The sequence below is a fragment of the Anopheles darlingi genome, chromosome 3, assembly GCF_943734745.1.
Source record: "Anopheles darlingi chromosome 3, idAnoDarlMG_H_01, whole genome shotgun sequence".
In the NCBI taxonomy this organism is placed as follows: Eukaryota; Metazoa; Arthropoda; class Insecta; order Diptera; family Culicidae; genus Anopheles; species Anopheles darlingi.
This window is the reverse complement of record NC_064875.1, coordinates 58659542-58684137: the sequence shown is the minus strand read 5'-3', so window position 1 is coordinate 58684137 and position 24596 is coordinate 58659542. Positions and strand designations below refer to the sequence as shown.

Here is a 24596-nt window from a genome sequence, read left to right as displayed (position 1 = left end):
GCAGCTGCAGTAGTAGTAGCGCATATCGACGGGTCATATCGATTTCAATTTCAGGATGGCCCGTTATAGTCCCGGGATTCAATCCTCGGATGCATCCCTATCCACAGGGCCCAGGCCAAAGCCATTAGCCAACCAGCCATCCGATCGCAAGCGAAGCGAAGGAGGAAAGGCATCGATTTGTGCTGATTGTCCGATCGATTAGCACGGCACAAGTGGTCAGCACTCTCTGGAGGACCACACCACACCACAGCAGCAGCAGCAGCAGCAGCAGCAGCAGCAGTAGAGCCACCAGGAAGGAGAAGGTACGGTGTGCTGCGGAGCATGTTTATGGCACTCGTGGTCATTGATACCGATATGCTCAGGCAAGAGGCGAAGAGGACCGAGGAAGCTCAAGTGGATTGCTGCATAGATTGCACTACTACCCCCTGCCGCTGCTTCAGCATTCCTTGAAGCTGAGGCGTGCCCATCCTCGTCGGTAATGGTTTTATGACCTCGTTTTGCACACAGGATGCTCTCCGGTCCCTCGGTCTGCTTCTTTGCCGGATTAGTGTGTGGGAATGGATCGGGCCATGGATTATGGTCCGTGGATAGGAGTAGCAGCAGCAGCAGCAGCAGCACCAGTGGCTCAACTCAAACTGTCACATTCAGGGCACACCAGCAAGGGCAGCTGACGTTGTTTTTCGGGGGTTTTCCGTTTCCAAAGTTTATGTTCTCTTCAAAGTGCTCTCCGAAACCAGGCACCAGGTCATTGGGTGCATTGGGTCACACGGAAAAGCCGTGGCGTGAAATGTGTCCATCGGTATGCCTAGCCCAGCGTGAACCCATGGTCTGGTGGTCGGAAGCCACCAACCCCCTTGCCGGGCTGACCAAGCGGCAGGAACAATTCTAAAATCGATTTTATCATTTCCAACCCATTTCCAACTCGCACACACACACGCACAAATTACGGATCGGGAGTGCCATTTTGAAAATCAAAATGGGTCCGTTTAGGGGGAAAGAGGGACAACAACAACGATTACGTCGGAACGAAACGATTCTACTCGTACGTAAATGAAATTCCGGGTCCGTGGGTTACGAAATGGTGGGATTTTCTTTCAAAAACCCGAAATGTTGTCGCCCGTAACCCTCGTATTAGGAAGCCCCAGTAGTAGTGGCGCGTTTTTGGGGATAGAATGATTTCAGTAGTGGCCTTAGAATCACGAACACTCGTGAAGCTCAGCATTTCACGATTTCTAAGGCAAAGGTACTGCTTTCTATTTTCGGCGACACGTTGTCTGTTCTGCGAGGTAATTGAATTAAATAGATGAATGGGGTGAGGCTCGATGCACTACTACACCTTCACTGGCCAATACGTACACATGGATCTGAAGAGCAAGTGCGCCCTACAGTGGCTTGAATTATCAATGTCCCTTCTGTTCAGGAAACTGCGTTAAGTTCTAAAGTTGTCCAACGATTTTCTGGCTTCCTCGAAAGCCTCACATCCCATCACCAACTGTGAAAAATAATTGAGTTACTTGTGTTGAAACTCCCCAAACACAGACTCCATATTCGACGAGCAAGTGTCCTTCTTCAAACTTGCAATAGACATTGATACACATACACACACTCACACACACTCACACACACACGCGCCGAAGAGGACCAAAGAAACAAATTTACAGTAGCGACCGAACTAACCAAAGTGTCCAAATGTCAGGACAATCCCCGGTTCCATGCCCTCCATCCCTTGCCGACACTCCCAAAAACTGTCATCCTTCATCCTACCGCAACCGACAGCCCCGTCCCAGCCCGACATTCCCGAAGTGTCCGCAAGCGTTTTGTCCAATTGATTGTCGGCTGACTCCTTCTATCGTTGTGCATCTAACGGTGCTGCGACTTGACACTGCGAGTTTGTCACTTTTAGCCCAAAATCCAGCCCCCCCCATCTACTTCCGTCCCCGTTTACTCCTTCCAAAGGCTGAACTGGCGCAGCTGATGCAACCGCCGGGGAATGCTCCATTGGCCAAAAAGACCGCGAAATGAACTTTTGGAAAGAAACGTCCCGATGGCGACGACGACGACGACGACGACCACGACGTTCGCTGACTTCCACCAGCGGACCCATAAAGTGATAAAAAGATGGGCGATAAGCGGTGGTTGTGAGCGTGTGTGTGAGAGAGAAAGAGAGACCGCGGTACCGGTCAGGACAAGCAGCAATAGAAAGAAAATGAAGCAGGCAAAGATCGTCTGGATTTAAACGCCATTTCTGGTTGGGCGTCTCCGGAGCCATTTCTCTGGTGGCATGGGCATGGGGGGGTCATGCCTTGTCGAGCTTTCATCGTGTCCATCGGTTCGTCTCCCTCCCATTCCCGTTTCCGCTGGAATCGTTCCAGAAAACTGGAACGTGCCAGTGGGCGGCAATTGTCACAAAATGAGACGGATTTTTCATTCGTAATCCCACCGCCTTTTCGCCGAATTCCACGCTGCCGCTGGTGCTGCTGCTGCTCCTACTGAATTGGAAGGCTGGAAAATGAGGCGGAAACCGAGAACCTCATTTCCTGCCTGCAGCCTGCACAGCCTGCGCGTGGATGAGTTGTAGCGATGAGGACCAGCAAACTCACACCGCCCAAAAAAAAACAACCGTCCGTTGATCCGTCTTTATGGAACCAAATCGAAGCGGCGTAAAGACGTGGGAGCTTCCGGGATGTACTGACTCGTCTACTGGAGCAACTCGCTGGATCTGGAGTCAACTAAAAGTTGAGGAATGGAGTGTTGTTTGCAGAGGTTTTGAAATGTTTCCAACGAGAGGGAGAGCGAGAGAGAGAAAGAGCGTCCCATAAGTCCTTCCTAAATGGTGCAGAATAGAGTGTAGGGCATTCACAAGTTATACAACCCTGCCGCCACTAAGCCACGGTCATCAAGTCCAATATCAACTACTATACCTGAAGCGGCGGCACTTCAACTATTCCAATAACAGTCCCACCGTTTGTGCTGTTTACTCCGTCAATAGTCGAGCACAACGGTCAGCATCATCGCTCTCATCTGCCTGCCTGGAACTGGATAATGTAAATACCCCCGCTACCGCTACTACACTCCGTTTCGTACGTATGCTGACTTTACACTTTGACCTGCTGTACTGTGCGCCTGCGATGTTTGTGCGAGTTGTTCCGTGTGGCTATCGTGCTACCGGCCAATCATGCAGCTCCTATGTAGTGGCCTCTACACCTAATCCCCTTCTCCCCTTCAAGGTCAAGCGGGCTCGCAAGTCCGTGCCGGGGGAGCGGCATAAAATTTGAATTTGACTTCCGAGTAACCGACCGACACCGCAACTGTTGCTTGTGCCCGGCAAATGGAGGGATGCCCCATCCAGTTCTATCACGTGGAAGGGAATACGGGGGGGGTGTTGCCAGTCGGTGGGGTGTGCTCGTAAATTTGGCTTCCACCGACCCGGCACCCCCAACCAACCAACTAACGGCGCGATCAGTTAACTGCCGTCCCTGTTTCTTACTTTCGTCACATCGTTTCGTTGGGAAAAGGAGGGCCAAGGGGGGAATGGAAGGGGGAGCGAAAATTAATGTCCCACTAATACGCGCTACACACACACACACACACACACACACACTGGCGCACACGCAAGGTGGTTGAACACTGACCTGCATCAAGCGAACAAGCAAACGCGCTGCTCCTTTCACGCAAAAGACGTTGACCGCATTTTAAGGATCTTGCGCGGCCATCACGCAATCGCAATACACGGCTTCAAGGGCAACAACCAAACCACTCTACACCGCGCATTAAATCAACTACAATGAACCGCGGGCGCCGCGAGCGAGAATGCTGCTATTTTTAGCATAAGCGAGCTTGTGTTCTGTCATTTTCTTTAGTTGTTTTTTTTTTGCTTAAGTATCTGTCAAAACGAAACAGTGACACGCATCAAGGCGCGTAAAGTGTCCAAACACACTCGAGCCGGATTGGATTGGATTGGTTGCTACGCGAGATGAGGCACACAATAGACAACAACGCGCACAGCGTCGTGTCGTGGAATGGAAACCATGAACAAAGGGAGTAAAAACAACGTCTCTGGTGTCCTCCCAGGGACAGTGTGTGTGTGCCGAATGACACACATTTTGAGTTATTGGCACAGAATTGCGCTCGACATCGACATCTCGCTGCGTGCTGCACTTCGGACATCCTTCGCTGCTGGTTTTGCAGAAAGTGCAGAATGGAATGCTGATGCAGGCATCAGGAGCAGCACAATGCGCGGCAGAATGAAGCCAAAATGCTGACTGACTGACTGACACGGTTCCGTTGTGCTCGTGCTACACCATGTGAGCGTGTGTTTCATTAACGGAATGTGCTAATGGTTGTCTGCCTACACACAAGGCTGTATCCGCGATTGCTGCGGAAAACCCGGAGCGAGCAGTAGCTTCGATGAGTTTCACTGCAACACCGGTTTGTCGAAGTGTTGGTGCACACGGCACTGTGTAACGATGCGTGAGCCATTGTTCGCCGCCCGCCCGCCTTTGCTGATGCCTGATGCTGATGATGATGATGATGATGTTCCAGCGTTACCATTCTTTGGCATAAGAAAGGCTTTTGGCGGCTTGCCCGGGGGGCCTCACGGCATCGGACTCACAATGGCTCAAATATGAAACATAAATGGGACTCTCTTCCCGGCTCTCTCCTGGCCTGGGTCACGGGCTAGTGTCCCGGAACCCACCATCTCATCACCATCTTCACACCACCACCACCAGGTTCCCGTTGCACCGTTCCCCTTTCCATCATTCACGGTCCGATGTCCTGATTTCTTATTCTGCGACGACAACAACAACAACGGTAGCACAAAAGGATCGGCACCAAAAAAAAGCCGGGGCCCGGGATCCGCCCAATCTCGACGACATGAATTCTCGACCTCACGACCTCTCTCCGTCTCCCCTCGGCCGCACATCGAGCAGCTGCCGTGCAGCGGCTTCATTTTACGCCGGCTACACCATTGCCAAGATGGTGGCAGCAGCAGCAGCATTACCAGACGCCAGGCACCGTAACGGAGCAGGCTCGAGGCCAAGAGATGTGGCGCTCCGGCGCAAAAGTCTCCGGTGTCCGGGCGCGTGCACGGAACGAACGAAACATGCAACTCACCTTGCCGAGCAAAAAGGCCTCTCCTAACCCCCTTCCGCATCCCGTAGCAAGATGTCATGAAGTGTGCGCGGGTTGGTTGGCGGTGGTGGTGTTTTGTAACATTCATCTCATCGGCCTTTTAGCCGACATCATCTCGTTAGTCGCAAAAGGAGTGCACACACACACACACACCCTGCCCTGCCATGCTCTGTTGTCCCACACTCCGCTGGCGACTCCTGGCTAGATTGTTGTTGAGGGTAATTCACTTTAAAGGACTTGGCACTCCGCGTGAGCCTGAAGCTGGCAGAGACTGCGTGATACAACACGTTAGCCGTCGCCGAGGCCGAGACTCGATCTTCTAGGAGGTGGTTTGCGAAAGGTGTGTGCAGGATGTGTCCGAATTCTTCGGCACCCAACGGTACGGTGGTCGCATCGTCTTCGCCCTCTTACGCCCTTTCGCACGGACGCATGATTTTGCCGGGTTTTTGGATTGGGAACGCGAAAGGGAATTGGAGAATGGGGGCACGCGTCCGTGTGCCGGAACGAAAAATGTAGCTAAACCCACCACCACCGCTTTACCCCTTTTTTTTTCATGCTATTCAACCGAAGAGGGAGTGTATCCTTTCCAGTGGCGGCGACCATGGCGAAGCGTGACTTTGCATTAACTTTAAATGAGGGGCCCGGGGTTCGCCGAACGCATGAGCTGGTAATTGGGACATCAGGGTGGAATATTGTTTTCCTTCAGCTTTTCTGCTTCTTTTCTTCATTGTCTTTTCTTTTTTCTCTCTCTCTCCCCTTCTTTCAGCGCTTCCATTGGATCGGCTGTTGCGGTATGATACGAAAACCCCTTTTTTCATTCCGGCGGAGTTCCTAGGAGTTCCGTTAAAGTTCGAGTTAAAGAAGGCACTCGGACGATTACGGAATTCAACTTGAAAATGAGCCCCGGTTTTTCGGAACCCGGAAAGTTCTCGAGCAAATCACAAATCGCTTTGCCATGGTTGCGAGAGTAAGATACCTCGTTAGAGTTAGATAGCACATTGTGCAACATAGCGATATATTCCAATAACAGAGCATCAAAAGGTTTTTCGCCAAAAATGGGTTCAGCGACTTCAAACATTCAGTTATTGATGGTTAAAGTCAATGAATGCTTAGAATTGGAAATGTTGAATTAACAATCGTTAGAGCGAAACCGTTTGAATGCTCAAGAAATACACAAATAGGATCCACCATGGATGTGGTTTCAACGGTAACGAAGAAGGGAATGTCTACACCGGATTGTAACCAGAAAGATGGGAACAGGATCATCTTCTAAGCAGCAGTTCACTTAGTATGGGTGTACCGATTGAAATTGGATTGGCCACAAAATACGACGAATTCTTCGATCGAAAAATTCGAAAGCTGCTTTCGCTGATGGCAGAATACTGTCGCTGTCAAAGGCGATTACTTTCAAATAGCAGGACATAATCCGTTCTGTTCAGATAAAGTGTCAGAACGCGCCTATTGGAAGCTTATTAGGAACGAATTGGTCTTACTAATTTTAATTTATCTTAAGATAAATATTACGCTGTTTTTACTGCAATCAAATTCATTTTCTGATCTTAAATATATAAAAGATTGCTAATTATAGTTATTGGATAGCTAATAAAACATTTCCTAGAATCAGGCCACATTATTCCTCGTCTGGATTGGCCAGATAGTAAATCATAGCTTCATTCTAAGCCATTTCACTCAGCAAATCTCAGCGCTGAAGAACTCCCTTTTCACAAACAATGCACGATTAGCGACCATTTAAGCTATGTGTTCTTCTCCGACCAATCAACCCGACAACCAGGGAATAGTGATTGGGAAATAATTAAATTTCCTCTCAAACACCGGTTTTGCCCATCTTGCCATAATGGATCACTATAAAGAAGCGCTGACAAGAGCGCATCTTCTCCATTATCAGATTACCCCGGGCCCTGGTCCGTACGCTTGCGAGCGAACCGCTCTGTCGGATTACATTTCAATGCAAACAGATAAAGTTTAATGAACGAAAGTTGCTCTACGGCAACACGCGACAGCAGCAGCAGCAGCAGCAGCAGCAACGGAACATTACGCGTTACCTCGTATTACAACCGCCACTTTGCTGTCTAGTCTAGGTCATCTATCGAGGAAACGCTGCAGGAAGTTCTACAACATGCATACATCAACCCATTTCGGGTTTCGGAATCGTGTGTGTGTGCCACGAACAACGTGGAACATTTAGTGAGCCAGCAAACCGGCCTTAATATTTGAATTCGAACCGAGCCGAGCGAACTGTGCCAACAGCAATAAGACAGACAGACCGTCGCGCTGTCCATCGCGTCGCGTCTCCCTTTCCCAGCCCATTCACACCCATTCTCGCTACCAAAAGTTTCCGCTGCTCAGTCCGAACGCTGCACCACGCAGCGCGACGCGGAACTCGATGGAAATTGGTGGAAAATCGTTTTCACCAAATCCGTGCTTTATGGTCAGCGGACCACAAACCCGGAAACCGCGCACCCCGTATCCATATCCGAGTGCTCCGAGGAGCAAGCTTAGAAGCACTATGGCGTGTGTGTGTGATCAAGCGTTCTTCCACCTCTCCCGCTTCTGCCGCTTCTGCCAGCGATTCCGGTTCGATAGCTCCGGAAAATGGTTGCCGGAAAATTGACATATTTCCATACCGGGGCCATACAAAAAAAAAAGAACAAAAAAGAAGTACGGGGAAAAGTTTCTCTTTGCCATGAACACCACCACCACCATCGGTCGGTGGCGTCATGCAGCGTTGCTGACATGCAAAAGTGTGCTCGAGCTTTTGATGGCGAGCTATCACGCTAGATATGACGCTCCCTTTCACTAGCATGGAACACCATCAACCGAGAACCATGTTAGTTGTGTTCTGCTGTACGAGTCGGTAGTGGAGTGTAGCACGCAAAAAGTTAGAGAAAACATTTGGTAAACATTTCCATTAGCCGGAAGTCTCCACTTGTTGACTCGCGTTTTCCACCGAAACCGCGCCCAACGCGAAGGAACACGAAGAAGTACTAATCGGAAGTCTGAGGAGCCATAGCCCCTTCTCCCTCCCCTGTGACGGTGTAATATGTACATCGCTAGGAGCAGCCCTTGGGTCTGTGTGTGTGTGCGCACACATCTGTGGAAGCAAACAGCCAATCTCAAGCCTCGATCTCAAATGCGCTTTACAACGCTAACGGTCGCACCGTACTGTTACCAGGTACTGTACCTTCACCGTGGCAGCGATTGAATTACTCTCTCACGCTTCACCATCGTACACACCAGCACGACACCATAGCCATCGTGTAATGGTTACTCTACTTCATGCGCCCGGCACCGGCCCCGGCCAATCCATTATGCATTCGCTTCGTTAAATTTCGAACGAAAGTACCGTACGGCAGTGCGTGCCGTAGTGACGTGGGCTGTACATGTAATGGGTTTGAGAAGAAGGCAATTTAATTGTAATTAGATATAGCGATCGGGCATCGGCAGCGATCGATTCGGTCGTACCTTCTCCCCTTTCGCTGCTGCTGCTGGTAGTAGTAGTAGTGTGCAGTGTGAAGGAGAAGGGGAAGAAAATGTCATCAAGCCTATTAGCCGATGGCGATGAGAATGACGACGAGGTCGAGGTGACTGCTGTATGAGCTAGAACGGCAAATTGGGTTCTTGAGTTTGAAAGTGGTAGTTAAATCGAATGACTCATCGAAGGAAAATTGAATCGCTACTCTCGAAAGACTCCAGTGGAGAGGGGGGCAAGCATACCAATTAGATGTACTCTCACACCTTGAAGGCTCGATTGTGGAGCATATCGAGTGTTTTTGCAGAACGGTAGAAATCCCCAAAACAATCATTCTTATCATCTCAAACAAGCACACAAACACACACACACACGCGTTTCGAGCAAGCAACGAAAGCACGGTACGAATTGACGGCGACAGGTCGCAAATTAATCATCCGCTCGAATCATTTACCCAACGTCAAGTCAACACATTGTGAGCTACGAGGACGATGAGACGACGATTGCCGCCATACTATCCTTACCATCTTTTGGGCTCGATATAGAAAATGGGGCGCAAACGGAATGGGGAGGGGCAGCATAACGGCTTGAAGACACACATAAATATTGTCAAGCGCGCGGCTTAGTGTGCGCTTCCTTCTCATCGTCGTCTCAACAACCTACGTCACGACACGATACGGCGATAGAAGCGATAAAACAAATAAAATGGAAGCCCATTTGGGGGAGGGGGGTAGCTGGGGGTAGCAAAGGATGGTGGATGGTGGAGCGGTTCAACTTACCCGCGCTGAAACAGATCCACATTGTAGAACTTGTGCAACTCGACCGCGAACTCGACGGTTGCCTGCAGATCGGCCATAATCCCCGGATTAGCTGCTCATCCGAGAGCGGCGCAACGGAGCGCTCGGAGTTCTCCCCGTGTCTCTTTGCTGCTGCTGCTGCTGCTGCTGCTGCTTTTGTTGCCACGTCTACACCGGTTGCAATATGGGTCTCAGCGAAACCTTTGCGCAAGAACCTTCTTTACACTAGCAAACGCACAAAGACACACACACACACGGTCATGACCGCGCAAATGGGGAGAATTGAATTGCGCAGAACACGTAGAACACTATCCAATCGAATGCCTTCCCCCTTCCGGTCTGCTCGCTCGGGACCCCTGGGCACACCTGGCAAGTTTCCACTTTCAACACTTAATTCGGTTCCGTGCCTTCACCTTCTGGCTTCGTTCGTCTGCTGCATGGTTTCCACTATCGGAAGCAATCGGTCAGCACTTGCCTTGGCCGTCGTGCCATGTTTCATGTTCCCTTACCGTTGAGGGCTTCGCACACGGTACATCGTACAAGGATTAACCTTGAGATCGTTTTGAAAGAAATGCACTGCACCGGGAATGGTTCACTAGAACGGTTTGCTTAACGCCATCACTTCACTCGAATGCGCGCACTCACTCACTCACTTACTAGTTCTCTTGATGCCCCTAGACGTACTAGATCGAAGGGAACGAAATTACTCTTTTGCCTCTCCAGAAACACAACCACAATGCCACAATGCATTGACGCTGCATCGAGCGATCAAAGTAAACCGCAGACCGCTTGCCCGTCAAATTGCCACCCAGTCCCCCGAAAACAGTGCAACACCAACATAACCTCACTTTTCCGTTTGCGGCTAACGGTCGCACATCGCCGAAGTGCAATCGGATACGGATGCGGATGCGGATGCGGGGGCGTCATAAAAATTTCCTTTCGCCACTTTCCTTCCGGTGCCACCAATACGCCGAACCTGCCTGTGTCTGGTGATGTTATCGACAGGGATGACATCCCGTTTTTTTTACGTCACGGTTCCGCACGGTATGCGGTTACTTACTGCGGCTTCAATTATCGGCCGTTCTCTCCGGTTCGGCCGGTCCCTACCGTGAAGGAGCTGCAAATGGGCCAACGACTTCCGGGATTGCAGGTTGCTTCACAACAACACGCTCCCGGAAGCGAGCGGTTCGCGGCAAAAGAAAAGGGGAAGGATCCGTAGTCCCGCTCGAAGTGCTTCTTGCGTCTTCGTCATTTGCCGCAGCTTCTTGTGCTTTCGCTCCCCCATCGTCGTCGTCGTCGTCGTCGTCGTCGTCGTGAATCCACTTGAGCTTTAGCGTCGTTTCTCATCACCATTCTCCCCCCGGGGAGGTGGAGAAAGGGTCGGTAGAACGGTTTTCCGGCAGTGGAAAACCCCGGGCAAGATATTATTTATTTTTCCCTTTCTAATGTCTTATCTTTCACCGGCACATCTTGTCCTTCGCCTCGGCTCATTGTGCTGGACACAACGGGCGCCCTGTGAGTCCTGTTTATGCTTGTGCTTCCGGTTCCCTTTATCTTCCGGTTCCTGTTCCGGCCAGCCTTTCTTTCGCCAACGAAAGAGAAGCTACCGGGAGCGAGACGATGGTCCAGAAGGATCGGACCGGATACACGTGGCACCCCAGATGCAGACTGGGGCTGGTCGGCTGTGAATTGGAGTGATTGAGACATTTATTGGCGAAATCAAGCCCGGTCTTCACTTGACAGGCGTGGACAGCGAAACGTCGAAACGTCGGTTTCTGCTCGATCCAGAGCGGGAGCTCAAAATTCCATCCATTCCCGATCGATCTGGTTGCCGGATTGTCGGATTCTCGGTGTAAACGACCTCGAATGGAACTCCTGCGTAAAGCGCAAAAGGAACGAATGCATACACACACACACACACAGACACACACACAGACAGATACACACTGAGAGAGGGCTACTTTCACTTCAAGCCCTGCCCACAAGAGGTCCGCTAGCTGGGGTGTTGCTGAAGATGGTTTCATTTCACCATCTTCACGTACCAGCACAGCATTCCTTCGTTACAGCTTTTCTTCATCTCCCTTTGCAACCCCCCTCCTCCGTCCTCTCCCCGCTAGGGATAATCCTTACGAAGGGGCGCGCGCTTTCGGTGGAAGTGAAGTCATAAATCCCAAAGTTCATCTGTCGGTACGCAGGAAGACGTTCCAATAAATGGCAATATGTTCTGCGCAAATACACCCCCATCGAACCGCCCCTGCCCGGGCCATTCATTCCAGTCTTCTCTGCTGACGGCTTTACGTTTTCCCATCCGTCGGCCTATATCTCGGAGGGGCGCTCGGAGGAGTTAACCCAGCTGCTCGAGCATATTTGTTTCCCTTTCCCTGTCTGCGTGTATGTGTGCCGAGCGCACCGCCTTAGAAGTGAACCCTCCCTGTGACCTTTAGACATTTGGGGATGGTGATGGCTGCATGGATTTGTAGCAGCACGAAAAAAAAAAAACAACGGAAGAATAGAGCACACTAAAGGGCACACTCCATCGTACCGATGGCCTGATATTTTGGCTGCGGATGCGATGAACCATAACCGTCGAGTCATGACGGCGGTGGGCTGGTCGGTACGGTAGAGATAATCGGTTCCGGGCCACCATTCAAATATATATAATGTAAAAACTCCGAGAAAGGATTACTCTCCCACCCTGCGCGCATACATAATGATGTTGAGAATCGGTTTTTGTGTGGTGCACAAAAGGGACGCGAAGCCCCCCTGGAAGCTGCGGCTCGTAGCCGTGGCTTACTTTGACTGTTCTCCTGCATCATCCAACAATGCATCACGAGCAGCGGACTTTGCTAGACACGTCAAAACGTCATTTGCTGTGCTGAGCTGGTACCTGAGCAGGCGATGAGCAAGACGGTCGTCGCTAGGAACGCTACCACCCACCAGGCGTCTCCATTGGCGCACACACACACACGCACACACACACTGTCACGGAGTGAAACTTTCGACGAATGAAATGAATTCAATTACCGTTAACAGGCAGGTAATACATATTCATGAGACGCGCGATTCTCGATGAGCATGTGGTTGCCGCTGCTGCCGCTCCTGCTGCTGCTGATGATGATGATGATGATGGGCCACGGTGGGAAAGTTTTCCTCTACCCAATTATGATGGCCAGGGCCATTCGATGCAGCCGTGAGTCGAGCAGTGCCGGCGAGCGCATCATAGAATCGGATAGGTGCCAGCATAACCCAGGACCGCAGAGAGACAAAAGGAGGAAAACGTGATAACAATGATCGTTTTGCATTCATTCGTGAGTTTCGGGAACCACAGGGTGGATCCCTTCTCCGTTTACCTTCTAACCTTGCTGCGCAACCTGCTTCGATCAACGGTCATCACCAGAGCAGCTAGCTAGCTAGCCAACAGCCAACACCAATGCCAATCCTTCAATTCACCACACGCGATACGTTCATTGTTTCTGCCGGCCGGCTGGCCGGCCAGCGCGCCTGCCAGCCAGCTAGCCGATGTTTTCGTATAAATAGGCAAAACAAGTGGAGTGTACGCGCTTTCTAAAATTAGCACATCACGACCACGGCAGCAGCAGCAGCAGCAGCAGTAGCATATGCTGCCGATCGCACACTCCTGGCAGCTTTAATGGCAAAAATACCCCGCAAAACCATAGCGGTGGGGAAAAAATGCCAAAAAAAAAAACAAACAACAATATCCCTTCGGCTTCAATGGAATGGACTGGACCGGTTTTCTTTTACGGTTCTCACAGCTGCAACTCACACGCCTAGGTGCGTACGTTTGTATGTGTGTGTATGTTTGTGTGTGTGTGTGTGTGTGTGTGTGTGTGTGTGTGTGTGTGTGTCCGATGGCACACGAACTGATTGGCGCACTTGGCAAATAGTGCACGAGATAAAAACCCTGGCGTACGACCAGAGGGTGGTGTTGATAAGCCGTGAAGTGACCGTTGAGTTGCCTCGCACGGGAGAGGCGAACGCGCACACAAAGACAAACAAATGCAAATCGGGCCCAAATTGTCGGATAAAATTGATTACGGAGCGGGAGGAAGAATAGGAGACTGTTGGCGCAGGGAGGAGCAGTTGGCAAAACCAATCAGTAGGTCAACCGGTGCACACACACACGCGCGTATGTGAGGGAAAACTGTGTACCGACTGCATCCATCGGGCACGAGGATCCCTTATTTGCTTTGGACAGCTACAGGATCCCGGCGTTGGTTGCTTGGATGTCGTATACGGCTACGGTGCCGTACATGACAGCTGACAGGGAGTAGGGGGGAGATGGCCTGTGAGCATGTGTGTTGTTGTGTCTGCTTGCTTTGCTTGCCGTACGGTTTGAAAGTTGGTTTTTTGGAAAGCAATCACCGAGGAGAGCCCGAGGAGGTCTCGAGAGCCTCGACATTGTCGGATGAGAACGACGCCAACGACTACAACGATCGATTCGGTAATTTTGACTTTGAGCGTACCATGCTGTCAACGACAGCAACACGGATGATTGACAGTAGGCAAACAATGGCGGCGTGCCAAACGCTAATCGCTTAAACTAGTAGGCTCTTTAGTGAAAACAATGCAATTTCGGTGTAGTGTAGAGTGGTAGCATAAGTTTTTGAAAGGTTTGCCGACATTTAACTACAAAAAACCAACACCAACAAGGATCATACACAGAGCGTTTTTGCTATTGTTTTTTCTATCATTCCATGGTTTGGAAATAAAAACTATGAAGGCGAATGAAGGCATTGTTGCATACAAGATGGAAACGGCCTGCTAGGATGTGGTCAACAGATACCACAACTACGCCTAATCCTGCAGGCGTAACTGCATTAGAATATTATGCTCTTGCAGATCACAATATGCTTCAACTAAACAAGATGGGAAAAAATGTAATAGCTTGAATGGTTCAGATTAACATGATCTGTAGCAACCACAGTACCAAGGAAGGTGTATCCTAGAACTTGGTATCGTTTGCACCAAAAACCAATGGCAAAGAGAACGAAACCGCCTCCTGCACGCCTGGTACACCATGGCACTCCACCATCAAAGCAAAACCAACGAAACAACAAAATCTCGTGATAATGTTGCTGTTAAATGCATGCCCAGCATCCCGTCCCGTCTGTCAAGTTGTCATCCCATCCCACACACAGCCACAAACACGCAACACGACAGTGCAGTGCTGAAGATCCCCGTTTGACCTTTTCGGTTGTTGTGGAACGCTGAGGCAGCCGGTGAGCAAGCATGATGCTTGCTTTTCGTTTCTACCATGGAGAATGGGAATGCAGTGCTGGAGAGTGAGGAAAGGCGGGGGGAGTGGGGGGGGGGGCAGGTGGCCAAGCAGCAGAGCAAATTCATTCAACTCTCATTACACGACCACGACCACGAAGCCCCGAGACGCAAGTAAATAATCAACCAGGCGAAGAGCCAAACCAAGCCACCAGAGCCACAGAACAGCACAGCACATCGGCCAGTCACGGGTTCCAGCAAGGGTAGCGCCTCTCCAACATGTATCAGCTGTCTACACACAGACACACACACACAGACACACACTCATTCGTGCTGCAATGGGCTTGCTGAGAGCGGGTCGTGGAGTTTCGCGTTCGCTCGCCGCATCTTCGGCTTCAGTCCTTTCGGGAGATCGGTCGGTTGTGGAGTCTAAGCCCGCCCTCGAGACAGCAACCCCCTTAACAGCCAGAGAGAGAGAGAGAGAGAGAGCGACTTTTGGTTCATCCAGTCCGGGCAAGGGCGCATCGAGAAGCACCATCAATCAGCGGCCAATCAACTGCTTTTTGATGGAGTTTTCCCCCGCTCCTTCCGGGCTGCCGGTGCCACGTGTAATGGAAACCGGACCTGTCCTTCCTCTCCTAGTGTGTATGTGTGTGTGTGGAGCTGCAGCTTGTGCTGGAGTTTGAGGCAGATTCATCAGCAGCTACCTTCTGCTCTTCCTTCCGCCAGCCAGCCAGGAGATGTTCTCACAAACACCGACCACCTGGCGCCTCCATCAGGCTCTCTCTCTCTCTCTCGCTCTCTCTCTCTCTCTTGTTCGTCGGCTCGCTCAAGCCTCTAGTACTCTCCGATGGTGTGAGCACACTGGGCCCACGGAATCGTGAAGCAAGCATACATTATGAAGCCACTTTTGCCACCGACTCAACCGGAACCAGGCGCTGCGTCCGTGGCCGTGGCGTTCACCTTTGGCATTTGCGGCATTCGGTTCTCGGTTCGGCTGGAGTCGGATCCAGCACCGCATGCAGCACCGACCGGAGAGACCGTCGGGAGTCCGTCGAGGTAGCCAGTGGAAATGAAAGCGAAAAAAAAATGCGAAAATCCGTTTTGCACGGATTGGCAAGGAACGGTGGGTCTCGTGGAACAGATTCCTGCACTTTTAAACCGAAGACATGCCATGGTACTGGTTGTATCTGAGTCCTGTACCCCTGTCCCTCCACGTCGTAGGACAGGGTTCCGAGTCACGACGACCTTCACGTCGTGTTGGCAGTTGGTAGAAGCTGGTTTAAAGTATCGTCCCTGGTTTTAAAGGCGAAACCACACGCACAATCGGGCACCACACCCGAGTCTCATCCGGCACACCTCAACCATCACGCACGTACACACACATACACACACACACAGCCGTACTGGCACGCGATGGGACTGCCAGGAGCGCACCTTTGCGGTCGCTGACCACGGAGCAACGCTGCGTTGCTTCAGGCGCGGTTGCTGCTGCACCCATTTTCACCCGTTGCTACACCTGTTTCACACACACATACACACACACACACACACCAACAGGCACCTGTGCTGGTTACTGGTTGGTAGATTCTCGACGAAACCTTCTTATCACTCGCTAGCGCTTAAGAACACCGTGAAAGTGTGAGCCCGGGAATGATAAGCTCGAGCTCGGTCCTAGCGAATGTACCTAACGCACCATCCGCTCCGAGCAGGCCGTGGTGTGCTAGGGAGCTACCCGTCCAAATATCCGACCATGCCGTGCCCCGTTCAACGGTTGGCAAAGTACCGGAACCGCGACCTTCCACGTTCAGTGCCACGCCGTGTTCCAGAGGCGAAAAAGGCGCTGTGTCACTGACTGTGGTGAGGCGGCCAACGGCGACGACCAGCCTGACTGCTTCGCGATGACTGCTCCACTGACTCGCCCCATCAATCATCGGCCCTGGCGATGGGCGTTGCTGAAGCTGAAGCTAGCTTTGACCGCACAACGCAAGGAGTGTCCGTACGTAAATTACCAGCTCTGAAAAGTGGTGCGCGTGAGGGGGGCGGATGGGCGTGAGGGGCCCGGGGAACACTTCACACCACACAGCAGGAGGACACAGCGTCACGGTGTGTCCTCAGCGCGTTACCCCGAGAAACCGAGCACCGGAACCGCTAGAAGCTGACTAGAGAGTCCGCGGCGCACCGAGACGAGACAGACGGCCACCACTCCCAGGCAACGCACGCTCCGGAAAAGTCTCTCGGCAGTCGAGGTCGAGCGCATGAACCCCGTCGGATCGAGCAGGATTGGTGAGAAAGATGGAAATTCGGGCGCAGTGTGACTGCTGCTCTTCTCTTCTTATACAATTCTCATTTCTCTTCCTCGCATTTTCATCTCTCTCTCTCTCCATATGTCTCTATCTATCTCTGTCTCTCGCTCTCTCTCGCTCTCTGCTGGTTGATAGTAAATCGGTCTGAAGCAATGAACTCAGTGAGGGTACGGTGAGAGAATCGTAGTAGTAGTATACCCCCCCAACTGGCAGGATGAGGTGCGGTTCGCGAATGGGCTTCTCACGCAAGTGAGACTTGATAAGTGAGTCAGCGTGGCGGGAGTTCGCGCTGTTAGTCCCGGTATCAATCATCACCGAGGTTTACTTCGATGCTTTACTGTTTTCTCCGTAAATTGATAGACACAACCAACAAGCTGCAGATTGCTGTGATGATGGAGATGCATGCAGCTCAGACTACTACGGTGATCGACGTCAAATGACCGTTGAGGCTAAAAAAAAAATTTACGATATCCAAAAATTTAAGCTTGACTCAGTATTTTCAGCTATTCGGGCAGTTCATTTAATGCTCCAGAGAACTATACTGAATATTCTCGATAAAAATGAGCGCAACAATAGATCTGTGATGGGCTATCTTATCCCCAATTGGATTGATTCACAGCCGACAGTCGAGAAAAGGTTGTTCACTTGGAATAAATGGTTTACGCCACTACAAATTAATGTTGTACCTACCACCCAATGCTTTCATTTTGCAATTCTCCTTAACGATTCGCATTAACGATCGCGCAATAAAGTGTGAAAAGCGTAAGCTTTAAAATGCGAAACATTAGTATATCGACATCACCAACACAAAGCACACCCTTATTAACAAGCCGCCCTTAGAACCGAATTCATTAATCATTTATTGCACCAGTAACATTACCGATGATGCGTCGTGCACTAAACATTAACTACCATTACCCCAAACAGCTTGCTACACTGCTTTTGCAATAAAAGCATTCTCCCAACATTGGCAGCGCGTCCAGAGAATACATTATCGCGACTCACCACCTCTCGTTTGCCCTGTTGCTCACAATCAATTAACATGCCAGAGCTCATAAAATCAATTCGAAATCCACGAACGAGTGTCTTCCGCGGGGCCATAAATAAGGCAACATAAACGGGTCGCCTCCCTTCAGCCTGAGGGGGCATGTGGAAGATGAATTTTGGCGTCCCTTTCGGTAGGTGGCGCAAGCAGTAATCATCATCCCCAGTCCCAAGCTCAAGCCACCACCATCATGCGGCAGCATCATAGCACTTTATCGAACATCCTAATAACAAGCAAGTTGGCAAGCCAGTGGCAATAATGTAAATGCCGCAGTGATGCTACCACCACCATCCCCCCATCCCTCCCTTAATCTGCACCAAAGGCCACCAAATGGCAACGTGAATGATAGACGCTAACGACTGGGGTGCGCGACGCGACTTCCGACCAGGCGGGGTTGGAGGGTGGCGGTGTGCCAGGGGTGCTTAAAATAGAAAATTAATTGAATTCAAACCACGTCCGGGGTGCGAGACTCAAGCATCTCGTGGGCGGGGAGACGGGGATGTTTTATTTATTTTTTTCTATTAATTTCGACGCGAAAAAATCTCACGTTCGTCTCATCTTGCCCTCTGCATCACCTTACACCCCCTCCCTTCTCCACGCGGGTGCTCAATTATGATTCATCATTTCCTCGCGCCCGGAACCTGAAGTTTGGCGAACTTCATTTCTTCCTTCGTCGAGGAAGGCAGAAGAGCAACGGACTGGAAAGGTAAAAAACGGGAAGGAAAACAGTAACACCTCCACTTACCGACCGGTGTCACCGTTCCTGCGTGACAACGTGGCAATGCTCCTGGAGCGTCGTAAGGCCGGAGCGGTGGATCGGAGGATGCTGAAGCGAAGATACTAATCTCCGGTAGGCCCCATCCCAGGTCACATCCTTCCTGGAGTAGGGGGCAGAAAGTAAGTTGAAATTAATTCTGAATTGTAAATTGATAAAATGAAATCGAATTTCGATCCCCTGCGCGCAGTGCGGACATTTGGTCGGACTTAATGGTCCTGAATCGGGGGGAAAAAAGGGGTTTCGAACGATAAATGGGACGTGCGGTATCGATTCATTACGATACGCATCATTTGTTAATCCAACAGCGAATCGATAACGGGCTCTGGGTTAGGCCAGAGCCCGGGAGTGACTCTAGTGTACCGGAAATCGCACGATAGGGTACGCCTTTTGGAGGCACAACGATGCAACAAAGTTCAGCGGCCATCAAAGGCTCCCGCTGATGACGGTCCAATGGTAAGCATCATCCCACGGAACGTTATCCGTCGCTTGCAATCGATCGGTTATCAAGCCCGTCGGCCTTAAACAACCTACCATCTGATTAAGGTCGGAATTGTGATGGTTGAAATCAAAATTATGAGCTAACATCGTCATTAAGCCGTGGTGATATATGGGATGTGAGACGATCTTCCAATTAAAAACTTCCAAGAAATCATCGTTTTCTTGGCGCACTAAAAGGGACTCGCCCCGGGCTATCCTACGCACCGATTCGTGAACCGTGAACGAGGCAATGAACGATCGATGCGACACCTTGAACGCGCACCGCTTTACCGGATGCAACAATAACGAGGTTAATGATATACGAGAGATTATCCTTCCATCGAGGGGCGAGTAAATTAATGGGATGTTTGTTTGTTTGTTTGTTTGCTTGCCTGGCTGCTGGCTTAATCGTGATGCTGAGACCCGAAGCTGACCTTCCGCCTCCAGCGTGATGATTGGGGTGCACCAGCCAGGTGACATTCAATCACATCAGCACAACATAATAAGCTTACCGCCCTCTCGCTTTCTCTCTTTCTCTGCGGATGGGAGTATAATTATGGCCTACAGATTATCATTCGACCATTGATCTCACTCTTCATCCATCCGTCCATCCATTCATCAACCGTCTGGCGTTGCTGGCTCCACCGCGGTGCACCGTTCCACTCGTGTTTTGCCGCCAACGGCAGTAATTATGTCATCGCACGATATTTGAATCGCGTTTTAATTCCGCGCATACCTGCATAATTGAGGATTAAGTAAGGGGAAAAACATGCTGCCCGCTACGTATTGATTTGCAAAGAGAGACCGCGTGGCATTGGTATGTGTGTCTGAATGCAAGTTTATTATGCTCGATTTCGTTTGCTTGTTTGTTTGTTTGTTTGAATGTCTGATCTGACACGAAATCACACAGTAGTTAAACATTTATATCAATTGTTGTTGCAATAAAGAGGTGTGTGTGTGGGTGTGGCTGTATGTGTACGTATCTGTCTCTGGTATGTTTGCGATTTGCGATCAACATCACACATCGCGCGCTCATTTAACTCGGCCTACTCTATCCGATGATATCCTTCTGTTGAAGGTGAGGAAGATGAATTATACCGTAACTAGGCGCTCAACAGCTCAGCTCAAAGGGAGGTTACTATGCAACGTGTATGTATTGTTCACCAGACCGCGGGCCTGCCAGTTCGACTAGCTCGAAACCAGGTTGGCTTTCTCCATTCCCTCGCTCACCGCATTCCTCATGCCTCATGCCGTACGATATACTGGCTATAGAGTAGCACAATAAAGTTTCATAAACTTTTACCGCTTATTACGTGCATCATACATTTGTAGGTGTTTTATTAAACCTTCCTTTAGCATAGTATTGTTTAGTTTTCTGTCTTACGATTCTTCCTCATTTCTCGCTTATTTCTGTCCGTTCCAAAGCTATCTCTTCCTTATGCTGCTTTGGCGATTTGGGGACCTTAGTACATTATAAAAGGGTTTGCTTCAAAAAACGTTCGATTGATTAGAATGGTTTCAGTGCACCTGTGACATCTTGTATGATGCTTTGCACAACGCGTAACATTATCTCAACTGGCCGTACACAGCATCAGTTTCCTCGGATCATACTTCTAATCAGCGCATGTGTTCTATATATTGGTACCGTTTTATCAGAGACGGGCTGAACATTCAAATGTCCTACAACACTCGAGGTGACTTGTTTTCCATCATTGCTGGCTACGCTCCTGATCACCAAACTCTTCTCCCTTGCCACCTCGCTGTGTTGATAGTAATCACCTTTTTTACGGTACTGTTCTCCACATTATAACAGATATAACCATTACGTTTTGTTGCTTTATTTTAATTGTATCGGAGCGAATGAAGAGAAAAAAGTTATTAAACTGCCCGTGTCTTGTTTTAAAAACGAGTATCTTAGTAGTACATCTCACGTAGGCTTGATTGAGTGACGACAATGGGAAATATTGAAGCTTTCTTTAGTTTACCTGCCAGAAGCTGCGGCGGTACCGAGCTCCCAGAACTGGTATTACCTATGAGCAGGGAAAGTAAAAACTATTGTTAACACACACTCACATATAATTATATATATAGAACACAGATACTGCAGCGGAAATCGCATATGATGTGACCGCTTATGATGCGGACTCACACACAGAAAGGCAAATTTTTAACTCTTACACAAAGATCTGACCAAACTGGCTCTGGTTACTTATAATTGCGTCGTGGAAGCGTTTACAAAACCGCTTTCCCTTTCCATGTAGGTATAAAAATATCTAACTTACATCCTCCAGACCGCATGATCAAGCTAGTGACGGACCGGGGGATGTACAATTCAGTTCCAACACCAGAAAAGAAAAAGGTTATAAAATACAACGGATAGACAAAATACGCACGGCTTAGTAGCACTCAGAAGCGTATTGGTTAGAACCGGCAAAGCTGCGAGAATGATAGAACTATTCAATGTGCCGGGCGGTATGGCGGGAGTGCACCGCTAGAAAGCTAAGCTTATACACACACACACATACAGACACACATTCGTACGCCGCCCCCTTCTCGTTCAGCATGCTTGAGAGCGAAAAAACCCGGGAAAGCTATATGCATGCCACGTTTAGCAGGAGGTTTATTAGTGTGTGTCACGTTATGCGTAACTGATTTTCTTCCGATCAGAAGATTCCGATCCGTTCTGATTGGGTTTGGTTATCCAAACTGAACAGAACAAATCAATCCCTCACCTCCTTTAACTCGTCATCACTCGTCGACGCGCCAACCACCAACCAACAACGACAACAATGACATGTAATGCCACGGAAGAAAATGGAAATCTCCTTCCTTCATCTTGCCTTTCACTACTCAGCTTACGTCAGATAATCGTTTGGTTCGCCCTCTTCCGTGCTTTCTGCCTCGTCCACGTCCGCATCGTTCGGGCGCTCTAGCGACCGTATGCCGGACACGAACTCGCGCATCGCACCGACGACCGAGTACATCCAGCTCGAGTAAGCCTCCTGTCGTACCAGCTGATCGCGTTGTGTGGCCGCATCTTCCGTACCGAGTTCGGCAACGGCCGCTCCCGCAGCCTGCTCACCTGCTGGTGGTTGTGGAACAACGTTTACGGGGGCTGCGGCCGGTGCTGCTGCTGCTGCAGCAGCTGCTGGGGCATCAGCCGGTTGAGCATGTTGAGGGCGTGCTGTCTGTTGAGCGCGAAAGCTGGGAAGCAGCGACTGAAGGAACAGGTAGAGCGTATGATTCGACAGCTGGACATCGGATGCTGGCATCGTAGGCCTGAAAGAAAGGATAATCCACCGGAATGATTGAATCGGTTGCTAACTAAAATGCCAAAAAACGTAAAACGTAGCTTTGATAGTGTTTCTACATCCTAGAACACCTCTAGTGTCTCTCCTAAACAGATTGATTGTGAAATTATTCTAAAACGAGGTGTTGTTTCCCATATTTACAGCAAATTATAAAAAATAAGGAGATAGCAGCTTCAAAAGCGTATTTCTCAGATGCACACCAGTATATGTTCCCTTTTATGAGCAGAATACTTCTCTTCAGCTTCACCATTTCTTACCTGCTGTAGATGTTAATCGCGTCCAGTGGTGGTAGTGGATCATACATCAGTACCGGATCCCGTTCCAGCTTGATAAACTCTGCTAACGGTACCTTTTCCTTGAAATCCGACAGCACGATATGACGCAGCACCTGCCTGGGTGGGTTGGCATATCTACGGAAGCACAGGAGCACACTGTAAGTATGCGTAGCAACACGACGTTCCCGCAACCTGGCGTCGCGGGCAGCCTTACCTTTGACTCCGCTTGGTCGCATACTCGCTGACAATCTCTTCCTTCGCGTCAACCCGATCGAGCACCACGTGCACGTTCCGCTCGAGCCATGGCAACAGATCCGTATCGCGCCACACGAGCTTCGAGCGGCATACGTACAGCGACATCAGCTGCTGGAGTGCCACCGTCGCCTTGTGGTATGCATTGGGCCCGAAATAGTTGTGCCCGGCGACGCGCGTATCCGCCTGAATAGAAAGTTCCTCCATCAGCGGACGCAACACGCCCGGAAACATGAGCAGCGCGTACTGCAATGCCTGATCGGCCGCCTCCGGTCGGTTGAGATAGAACAGTGCCATGGCGTAGGAATAGGCCATACTGGGCAGCTGGGATAGATTATTCGTCGCCTCCCATTCATCGTACAGCGTGACCAGCCACTCGTACTGCTTCGCCCGGATAGCATAGTAATCGACGATCAGTATCATTGCCAGCGGGTCGTTGGTCGGATCGAGCGACAATATCAGCTTGGCAATCTCGAGCGCAGTCCTTGAGCAGGCCCGCGATTCCAGGTGTTGACCGTGCTTGAATAGCGTTATGAAGAGGGCCCGATTCTCTTGACGCCGGTAATCCAACCGGCAGTTACCCTGCGTCAGACTGAACATCGTGTGAAAGGACGACTCGAGCGCTAGCAGTGCACGCTCGATCAGTTCCGATGCCATCGCATGATCCTCTGACATCTTGCACAGCTCGCTCAGCTGTATCAGCGAGTCCACATGGTACGGATGTTGGTTGATGATGTGGATAATGACCTCCGAATCCATACCTTCGACTGCATCAAGAAACTTCTGCTGTACCTGCCGGTATGCGGGACTATGCTCGAACGCGAAGTAGATCACGTTCTTATCGTACACCGCCTTTGGACCGGCGGCACTCGAGCAGGATGGTACGGGTCCACCGTTGTTCGTCTCGGGTGCCTGTACCAGGTTCATGTAGATACCCGATTTACCCACCGGTGGCCAGTTATCTTTCGCGTTAACCAAGTACGTTGACTTCAGCAACCGAGAGCTACCACCTCGCACGTTGCGCCGTTTGTTCCTGGTAGGGACGGAAATGAGAAGTTTAGTCCCGGTGCTGTGCGCCTCCTCGGTCCCCCCCTTCATACTTACTGCGGATCACCGACCACCTTGCTGCCAAACATGCGCTTCATCTCGTACTGCGGGTTCAGGTTTTTGTGCTGCACATTGAGCAACGATTTAGCGGCCAGACCGGCCAAACCGGCCGATGGTTTTCCCGTGCCAACGCCACCCTCGTTAGTTCCACCCCTGTGATGGTGGTGATGATGGTGGTGAGGGTGATGATCCGGATCGCGGGGCGGCAGATGGCCAAACAGTTTGTCCACCTCTTTGACGGTGCGCGTAAAATCGTCCTCGATGTCCGCATTGTCTTCGCTGCTGCGCCGCGCCGAACTCGAAATGTATTTGCCCGTCTTCTTCTTCTTTTTCTTCTTGCGCTTCTTCGCCTCGGCCAGGTGCACGCTCACGCTACCGTCCGCAGCATCC

The 24596-nt window shown here is 50.5% G+C and overlaps 2 protein-coding genes across 2 annotated transcripts in view; both read right to left on the bottom strand.

The window, feature by feature from the left end:
- LOC125957894 (uncharacterized) overlaps window positions 1-16822 on the bottom strand; it is a 40924-nt gene extending 24102 nt beyond the window's left edge. The window contains exons 1-2 of the mRNA XM_049690918.1: window positions 16668-16822; window positions 9403-10103 (exon numbers count right to left, since the gene is read on the bottom strand). Coding sequence (XP_049546875.1) covers window positions 9403-9479 — 77 coding nt within the window. The 5' untranslated portion in view covers window positions 9480-10103; window positions 16668-16822. The remainder of the gene's footprint in view (window positions 1-9402; window positions 10104-16667) is intronic.
- Window positions 16823-20058: 3236 nt separating this feature from the next.
- LOC125957864 (transcription factor 25) overlaps window positions 20059-24596 on the bottom strand; it is a 5441-nt gene continuing 903 nt past the window's right edge. The window contains exons 2-5 of the mRNA XM_049690872.1: window positions 24204-24596; window positions 23062-24132; window positions 22830-22982; window positions 20059-22540 (exon numbers count right to left, since the gene is read on the bottom strand). The exon at window positions 24204-24596 is cut by the window's right edge and continues 65 nt beyond it. Coding sequence (XP_049546829.1) covers window positions 22117-22540; window positions 22830-22982; window positions 23062-24132; window positions 24204-24596 — 2041 coding nt within the window. The 3' untranslated portion in view covers window positions 20059-22116. The remainder of the gene's footprint in view (window positions 22541-22829; window positions 22983-23061; window positions 24133-24203) is intronic.